General features: G+C 40.8%; 1 protein-coding gene across 1 annotated transcript; it reads right to left on the reverse strand.

Moving 5' to 3' along the window:
* Nucleotides 1-101: 101 nt before the first annotated feature.
* On the reverse strand, nt 102-9377 carry LOC5519523 (NAD-dependent protein deacylase-like). The gene is made up of 6 exons (XM_048720943.1): nt 8900-9377; nt 8203-8290; nt 1954-2007; nt 1160-1283; nt 648-763; nt 102-447 (listed from the first exon to the last, which is right to left on the reverse strand). Exons 1-6 carry the CDS (start codon nt 9375-9377, stop codon nt 387-389), a joined length of 921 nt encoding a protein of 306 aa, XP_048576900.1. The 3' UTR covers nt 102-386.
* Between the last annotated feature and the right edge of the window lie 19 nt (nt 9378-9396).

The following is a 9396-nucleotide window of genomic DNA, read 5'->3' on the forward strand; positions in this document are numbered from 1 at the left end:
AAATTACTTGAGCCGTTTTTGGCCAGTATAGGAACGAATAAGTTAAACCCAAAGCCAAGCGGTATAACGAATCTCTCTCTCAAATGTGAATTGACAAAAAGTTAATTTTCTTATTTTATTGGCGATATTATATAATTTACTGGTTCACGTATCGTCCCGTGCTTCCACTTTTTTTTCAAATAGTTACTTTTTCTAACAACTTCTGGACGCTGGTTTTAGTGGGCGATGGGGGAGGGGGGTATTTACTGGGGGGGGGGGGGGGGGGGCAGATACCTTATCTAAATGTTCTTTTTCTGAAGAACGTCAGTCAATCACTTCAATTTGCATTTCAAGAAAAAGACAGGACGAAAGTCCTTTTGAACTTTGTATCAAGGAAAAATATCCCACTAATTCATTATACCGAGAATCGGTGGAAGAGTAACCCCAGCTTTACCTTGGAAGTGGAAACTGTAAAGAAAAATAAGCAGTCAGTAATTACACCATGCAAACGAAAGATAACACATATAATGTTAAGTATTTTTGAAAGTAGCCAAATAAATTGATACCTAGAATAAAAAGAGAACAGAATACCTAGGGTACATAAATATGTTGTTTCCCCCTCATTTTAGCGCTGCTCTATTGAACATTGCTTTCACATCTAAGAATACCTGAATTGACCAGTACATGAGGTTTTCTCCATGTTAAACTCGGACACAGGGACCCCACGTTGAGCAAGCATAGGTGCAAATCCTGCAGCCGGGTACACTACCGATGAGGTCCCAACCTGTTGAGAAGAGGAAAAGAGCTTTTATAGGCTTATTTGGCCCTTAATAAGTGACAGCCACCAGTAGCGGATCTAGGAGGAGTGTTTAGGAGGTTTAACCCCCCCCCCCCCCCCCCTTTGGGCTGCAAAAAAGCCATATATAACACACACAAAAAAGTTACACCCTTCGTCACTGAGCCAACCCCCCCCCCCCCCCTTTAGCGAAAAGCTAGATCCGCCCCACTGACCAAGGGGGCAGACAGCAACTGCTCCATCCCTGGCACTTCAGAGACTCGTCTCGTTACCGCATCTCATTACGGCATCAGAATATAGCCACAATCATTTTCTAATCGGTACTAAAATGCAGCACCATTATATATTATGGTGTTATATATATAGCCAGGATACAGTACTCACTATAAAGCAGAAATCACACTCTCCAAGAACTTTTTCTATTTGTTGAAGTACAACTGGGTCGAGGGCTTCTCCAAACCATACGACATGAGGTCGGACAAGTGCATCACACTCAGGCTTCACACACCTTGGAATAAAAAGTTGCAGCCTAATTTACCAGCAATTTGAACTGAACAACAACTTGCAGTAGATCCTGGGCGCTATGTTTATCCAACTGCAATTTTCTATATTCTTTGAACTCTCATCACGAATTTCTAAATGCTCAACTGCTTTTTGCTGGGCTTAAGCCATAAAGAAAATCCTTGATTGAAGCAATTTCATTGGCAAGCACTGAGATGGTTTCCAGTGACGCCACATTCCACAAGGTTCTGACCTATCATAAAGCACCAAATGTCAACAGTTTGAATGACGGAAGCCAGAAAGTGGCGGTATAGCAGTTTGGGTTTCATGGAATTTGAAAAATATTGAAAATCACAGTAACCCAGCCTAAGACCAAATTTTTCCATTAAATATATACACAAAGTTTGGCTAATGTCCTTCCCAATTCAAACCTACTGTAGGTGCAAACTTGTTGAGGTGTGGGGGCTGAGGGGGGGATGGGGGTGGGGGAGGGTGGTAGAGTCTTATAGTATCATATAGATAGATAATCAATAAAAAATGACCCATTCTTGGCAGACAAGGGGGGAGCACAAACCTCCTGTGTTAGTGACGGAGACTCAAAGATCTCTCTATAGGAGCATCACTGTTTATGTTTATGATGATTAGAGTATGAAATATTAGAGCTCAATCACCTATACCTGGGAAGTTCAGTCAATGGGATCTTTGCATCTGGTGCATTTGGATCTGGTGCCCTAAAAACAGGCAAAGTTCAATTAATAGTAATTAACTATCCTCAGAAACCAGGCTTTTGCCTGTCTTATTCAATCATGAAAAGAAAAGGCACCCAGGAAATCAAATCCCAGCAAGATCGAAAGAATTCACTAGTTTTCGCACTGTTCTAATCTATGGGTTTTTTTCTTCCGGTGTGTACATGGAATTCCGCTAATTGTCTACAGTGTGCATAATAGAAAAAAGAACTGTCGACTGAAGGGTCACATTACTGTAAGATGCTTTGAGTAAAACTGTCTTAGTCTAGTTATGCTAGGGTAAAATACTTCTAGTGTAATGCTGCCTTGTGTTGTTAGCTCACTATCAGTCTAGTTATGCTAGGGTAAAATACTACTAGTGTAATGCTGCCTTGTGTTGTTAGCTTACCCTCAGTCTAGTTATGCTAGGGTAAAATACTTAGTGTAGTGCTGCCTTGTGTTGTTAGCTTACCCTCAGTCTAGTTATGCTAGGGTAAAATACTTCTAGTGTAGTGCTGCCTTGTGTTGTTAGCGCACCCTCAGTCTAGTTATGCTAGGGTAAAATACTTCTAGTGTAATGCTGCCTTGTGTTGTTAGCTCACCCTCAGTCTAGTTATGCTAGGGTAAAATACTACTAGTGTAGTGCTGCCTTGTGTTGTTAGCTCACCCTCAGTCTAGTTATGCTAGGGTAAAATACTACTAGTGCAATGCTGCCTTGTGTTGTTAGCTTACCCTCAGTCTAGTTATGCTAGGGTAAAATACTACTAGTGTAGTGCTGCATTGTGTTGTTAGCTCACCCTCAGTCTAGTTATGCTAGGGTAAAATACTACTAGTGTAATGCTGCCTTGTGTTGTTAGCTCACCCTCAGTCTAGTTATGCTAAGGTAAAATACTTCTAGTGTAATGCTGCCTTGTGTTGTTAGCTTACCCTCAGTCTAGTTATGCTAGGGTAAAATACTACTAGTGTAATGCTGCCTTGTGTTGTTAGCTTACCGTCAGTCTAGTTATGCTAGGGTAAAATACTACTAGTGCAATGCTGCCTTGTGTTGTTAGCTTACCCTCAGTCTAGTTATGCTAGGGTAAAATACTACTAGTGTAGTGCTGCCTTGTGTTGTTAGCTCACCCTCAGTCTAGTTATGCTAGGGTAAAATACTACTAGTGTAATGCTGCCTTGTGTTGTTAGCTCACCCTCAGTCTAGTTATGCTAAGGTAAAATACTTCTAGTGTAGTGCTGCCTTGTGTTGTTAGCTTACCCTCAGTCTAGTTATGCTAGGGTAAAATACTTCTAGTGTAATGCTGCCTTGTGTTGTTAGCTTACCCTCAGTCTAGTTATGCTAGGGTAAAATACTACTAAGTGTAATGCTGCCTTGTGTTGTTAGCTCACTATCAGTCTAGTTATGCTAGGGTAAAATACTACTAGTGTAGTGCTGCCTTGTGTTGTTAGCTCACCCTCAGTCTAGTTATGCTAGGGTAAAATACTACTAGTGTAATGCTGCCTTGTGTTGTTAGCTTACCGTCAGTCTAGTTATGCTAGGGTAAAATACTACTAGTGTAATGCTGCCTTGTGTTGTTAGCTCACCCTCAGTCTAGTTATGCTAGGGTAAAATACTTAGTGTAGTGCTGCCTTGTGTTGTTAGCTCACCCTCAGTCTAGTTATGCTAGGGTAAAATACTACTAGTGTAATGCTGCCTTGTGTTGTTAGCTTACCGTCAGTCTAGTTATGCTAGGGTAAAATACTACTAGTGTAGTGCTGCCTTGTGTTGTTAGCTTACCGTCAGTCTAGTTATGCTAGGGTAAAATACTTCTAGTGTAATGCTGCCTTGTGTTGTTAGCTTACCGTCAGTCTAGTTATGCTAGGGTAAAATACTACTAGGGTAATGCTGCCTTGTGTTGTTAGCTTACCCTCAGTCTAGTTATGTTAGGGTAAAATACTACTAGTGTAATGCTGCCTTGTGTTGTTAGCTTACCCTCAGTCTAGTTATGTTAGGGTAAAATACTACTAGTGTAATGCTGCCTTGTGTTGTTAGCTTACCCTCAGTCTAGTTATGTTAGGGTAAAATACTTCTAGTGTAATGCTGCCTTGTGTTGTTAGCTTACCCTCAGTCTAGTTATGCTAGGGTAAAATACTACTAAGTGTAACACTGCCTTGTGTTGTTAGCTTACCCTCAGTCTAGTTATGCTAGGGTAAAATACTACTAGTGTAATGCTGCCTTGTGTTGTTAGCGCACCCTCAGTCTAGTTATGCTAGGGTAAAATACTACTAATGTAATGCTGCCTTGTGTTGTTAGCTTACCCTCAGTCTAGTTATGCTAGGGTAAAATACTACTAGTGTAATGCTGCCTTGTGTTGTTAGCTTACCGTCAGTCTAGTTATGCTAGGGTAAAATACTACTAGTGTAGTGCTGCCTTGTGTTGTTAGCTTACCCTCAGTCTAGTTATGCTAGGGTAAAATACTACTAGTGTAATGCTGCCTTGTGTTGTTAGCTTACCGTCAGTCTAGTTATGCTAGGGTAAAATACTACTAGTGTAATGCTGCCTTGTGTTGTTAGCTTACCCTCAGTCTAGTTATGCTAGGGTAAAATACTACTAAGTGTAATGCTGCCTTGTGTTGTTAGCTTACCCTCAGTCTAGTTATGCTAGGGTAAAATACTACTAGTGTAATGCTGCCTTGTGTTGTTAGCTTACCGTCAGTCTAGTTATGCTAGGGTAAAATACTACTAGTGTAGTGCTGCCTTGTGTTGTTAGCTTACCCTCAGTCTAGTTATGCTAGGGTAAAATACTACTAGTGTAATGCTGCCTTGTGTTGTTAGCTTACCGTCAGTCTAGTTATGCTAGGGTAAAATACTACTAGTGTAATGCTGCCTTGTGTTGTTAGCTTACCCTCAGTCTAGTTATGCTAGGGTAAAATACTACTAAGTGTAATGCTGCCTTGTGTTGTTAGCTCACCCTCAGTCTAGTTATGCTAGGGTAAAATACTACTAGTGTAATGCTGCCTTGTGTTGTTAGCTCACCCTCAGTCTAGTTATGCTAGGGTAAAATACTACTAAGTGTAATGCTGCCTTGTGTTGTTAGCTCACCCTCAGTCTAGTTGTGCTAGGGTAAAATACTACTAGTGTAATGCTGCCTTGTGTTGTTAGCTCACCCTCAGTCTAGTTATGCTAGGGTAAAATACTACTAAGTGTAATGCTGCCTTGTGTTGTTAGCTCACCCTCAGTCTAGTTATGCTAGGGTAAAATACTACTAGTGTAATGCTGCCTTGTGTTGTTAGCTTACCCTCAGTCTAGTTATGCTAGGGTAAAATACTACTAGGGTAATGCTGCCTTGTGTTGTTAGCTTACCGTCAGTCTAGTTATGCTAGGGTAAAATACTACTAGTGTAGTGCTGCCTTGTGTTGTTACCTTACCCTCAGTCTAGTTATGCTAGGGTAAAATACTACTAGGGTAATGCTGCCTTGTGTTGTTACCTTACCCTCAGTCTAGTTATGCTAGGGTAAAATACTACTAGTGTAGTGCTGCCTTGTGTTGTTAGCTCACCCTCAGTCTAGTTATGCTAGGGTAAAATACTACTAGGGTAATGCTGCCTTGTGTTGTTAGCTTACCCTCAGTCTAGTTATGCTAGGGTAAAATACTACTAAGTGTAACACTGCCTTGTGTTGTTAGCTTACCCTCAGTCTAGTTATGCTAGGGTAAAATACTACTAGTGTAATGCTGCCTTGTGTTGTTAGCGCACCCTCAGTCTAGTTATGCTAGGGTAAAATACTACTAGTGTAATGCTGCCTTGTGTTGTTAGCTTACCCTCAGTCTAGTTATGCTAGGGTAAAATACTACTAGTGTAATGCTGCCTTGTGTTGTTAGCTTACCGTCAGTCTAGTTATGCTAGGGTAAAATACTACTAGTGTAGTGCTGCCTTGTGTTGTTAGCTTACCCTCAGTCTAGTTATGCTAGGGTAAAATACTACTAGTGTAATGCTGCCTTGTGTTGTTAGCTTACCGTCAGTCTAGTTATGCTAGGGTAAAATACTACTAGTGTAATGCTGCCTTGTGTTGTTAGCTTACCGTCAGTCTAGTTATGCTAGGGTAAAATACTACTAGTGTAGTGCTGCCTTGTGTTGTTAGCTTACCCTCAGTCTAGTTATGCTAGGGTAAAATACTACTAGTGTAATGCTGCCTTGTGTTGTTAGCTTACCCTCAGTCTAGTTATGCTAGGGTAAAATACTACTAAGTGTAATGCTGCCTTGTGTTGTTAGCTCACCCTCAGTCTAGTTATGCTAGGGTAAAATACTACTAGTGTAATGCTGCCTTGTGTTGTTAGCTCACCCTCAGTCTAGTTATGCTAGGGTAAAATACTACTAAGTGTAATGCTGCCTTGTGTTGTTAGCTCACCCTCAGTCTAGTTGTGCTAGGGTAAAATACTACTAGTGTAATGCTGCCTTGTGTTGTTAGCTCACCCTCAGTCTAGTTATGCTAGGGTAAAATACTACTAAGTGTAATGCTGCCTTGTGTTGTTAGCTCACCCTCAGTCTAGTTATGCTAGGGTAAAATACTACTAGTGTAATGCTGCCTTGTGTTGTTAGCTTACCCTCAGTCTAGTTATGCTAGGGTAAAATACTACTAGGGTAATGCTGCCTTGTGTTGTTAGCTTACCGTCAGTCTAGTTATGCTAGGGTAAAATACTACTAGTGTAGTGCTGCCTTGTGTTGTTACCTTACCCTCAGTCTAGTTATGCTAGGGTAAAATACTACTAGGGTAATGCTGCCTTGTGTTGTTACCTTACCCTCAGTCTAGTTATGCTAGGGTAAAATACTACTAGTGTAATGCTGCCTTGTGTTGTTAGCTCACCCTCAGTCTAGTTATGCTAGGGTAAAATACTACTAGTGTAATGCTGCCTTGTGTTGTTAGCTTACCCTCAGTCTAGTTATGCTAGGGTAAAATACTACTAAGTGTAGTGCTGCCTTGTGTTGTTACCTTACCCTCAGTCTAGTTATGCTAGGGTAAAATACTACTAGTGTAGTGCTGCCTTGTGTTGTTAGCTCACCCTCAGTCTAGTTATGCTAGGGTAAAATACTACTAGGGTAATGCTGCCTTGTGTTGTTAGCTTACCGTCAGTCTAGTTATGCTAGGGTAAAATACTACTAGGGTAATGCTGCCTTGTGTTGTTAGCTTACCGTCAGTCTAGTTATGCTAGGGTAAAATACTAGTAGTGTAATGCTGCCTTGTGTTGTTAGCGCACCCTCAGTCTAGTTATGCTAGGGTAAAATACTACTAGTGTAGTGCTGCCTTGTGTTGTTAGCTTACCCTCAGTCTAGTTATGCTAGGGTAAAATACTACTAGTGTAGTGCTGCCTTGTGTTGTTAGCTCACCCTCAGTCTAGTTGTGCTAGGGTAAAATACTACTAGTGTAGTGCTGCCTTGTGTTGTTAGCTTACCCTCAGTCTAGTTGTGCTAGGGTAAAATACTACTAGTGTAGTGCTGCCTTGTGTTGTTACCTTACCCTCAGTCTAGTTATGCTAGGGTAAAATACTACTAGTGTAGTGCTGCCTTGTGTTGTTAGCTTACCCTCAGTCTAGTTATGCTAGGGTAAAATACTACTAGTGTAGTGCTGCCTTGTGTTGTTAGCTCACCCTCAGTCTAGTTGTGCTAGGGTAAAATACTACTAGTGTAGTGCTGCCTTGTGTTGTTAGCTTACCCTCAGTCTAGTTATGCTAGGGTAAAATACTACTAGTGTAGTGCTGCCTTGTGTTGTTAGCTCACCCTCAGTCTAGTTGTGCTAGGGTAAAATACTACTAGGGTAATGCTGCCTTGTGTTGTTAGCTCACCCTCAGTCTTGTTATGCTAGGGTAAAATACTACTAGTGTAGTGCTGCCTTGTGTTGTTAGCTTACCCTCAGTCTAGTTATGCTAGGGTAAAATACTACTAGTGTAGTGCTGCCTTGTGTTGTTAGCTCACCCTCAGTCTAGTTATGCTAGGGTAAAATACTACTAGTGTAGTGCTGCCTTGTGTTGTTAGCTCACCCTCAGTCTAGTTATGCTAGGGTAAAATACTACTAGTGTAATGCTGCCTTGTGTTGTTAGCTTACCGTCAGTCTAGTTATGCTAGGGTAAAATACTACTAGTGTAATGCTGCCTTGTGTTGTTAGCTTACCGTCAGTCTAGTTATGCTAGGGTAAAATACTTCTAGTGTAATGCTGCCTTGTGTTGTTAGCTTACCCTTTGCCTTTGAGGGCTGGGACTATTGGGCTATCCCTGTTCACTGCCACATGGCTACATGATGTACACCTGGTCTTGAACAGGGTTCCTTTATGTAGCAAATCATCCAATTCATAAATATACATTATCAAAATCATCACCTTCTATCACATCGATGTCATAGTTATCATGGGCTGTAGCTACAGATTTTAGTCAGTGTATGTGTGTCTGAGGGAGAAAAGGTTGATCAAAAATTCATCATCATCACCTTGTTATCATAATCATTACCATCAACATTTTCAAGAAAAACTTTCATTTTTTTTGTCAAATTTATCACACTGTCACTAATAAACTGTATTACTATCATACTATCATTGTCATATTATAAAATCATCATAATTATTTTAATCATCTTCATCATCATCATCATATCAACATTATCATGTTTATCATCATCATCTCATCATCGTAATAACATTTTAAGATAATCGTAACCATAATTATAATCTCCTAATCATCTAATCGTGATTACTCATCTCAACATCATCATCTACAGTATACCACTACCACCATCATCATCATCATCATCATCATCATCATCATCATCATCATCATCATCATCATCACCATTGTATTTCCATCATCGCCATCATCATGGCATTACCACCATAAACATTATCATCATCTCCTTTGTATCATCACCACATCATGATTTTACCATGCAACTCAATGACGTCCTCGGCTCCTGCAGTCTTATGCAGCTCATCGATATTTTGTGTAACCACCCAAACTTGCTTTCCCTCATTTCGCATCTTTTTTTGGAACTCCGCAATTGCAAAGTGGGCAGGATTTGGTTTCTTGCTGAGCACTACTTCCCTTCGATAACTGTAGAACTCCCAAACAAGCGAAGGGTTCGTATGGAAAGCTCCCGGCGTAGCCAAATCAGTTGCTGAGAATGTTCGCCAAAGTCCTCCAGCTCCCCGGAAAGTTGGTATTCCACTCTCGGCGCTAATTCCAGCTCCGGTAAGAAACAGGATGTTCTTCGCTTTCGAGAGCAGATCTTTAAGTTTGGTTTTGTCTGAGCTTGGACGAGATGCTGTAGTGTGGATTCGACTCATTCTTGAGAATTTATCAATGCATCTGGACGAATTGCATAGGGATTGAATGGAATGAGTTTTTGGAAACCGCGAAATCATTTCAATACATTTCAATGAT

This window comes from Nematostella vectensis, chromosome 13 (assembly GCF_932526225.1).
Source record: "Nematostella vectensis chromosome 13, jaNemVect1.1, whole genome shotgun sequence".
In the NCBI taxonomy this organism is placed as follows: Eukaryota; Metazoa; Cnidaria; class Anthozoa; order Actiniaria; family Edwardsiidae; genus Nematostella; species Nematostella vectensis.

What these genes read in the sequence shown, in the direction of transcription:
- LOC5519523 (XM_048720943.1), bottom strand. Translation starts at nt 9,377, where the DNA reads ATGATTTCGCGGTTTCCAAAAACTCATTCCATTCAATCCCTATGCAAT. An exon ending in CCATTGACTGAACTTCCCAG is followed by an intron (nt 1,284 to 1,953) that starts GTATAGGTGATT and finishes TTTTATTCCAAG; the next exon opens with GTGTGTGAAGCCTGAGTGTG. An exon ending in AGTGTGATTTCTGCTTTATA is followed by an intron (nt 764 to 1,159) that starts GTGAGTACTGTA and finishes TCTTCTCAACAG; the next exon opens with GTTGGGACCTCATCGGTAGT.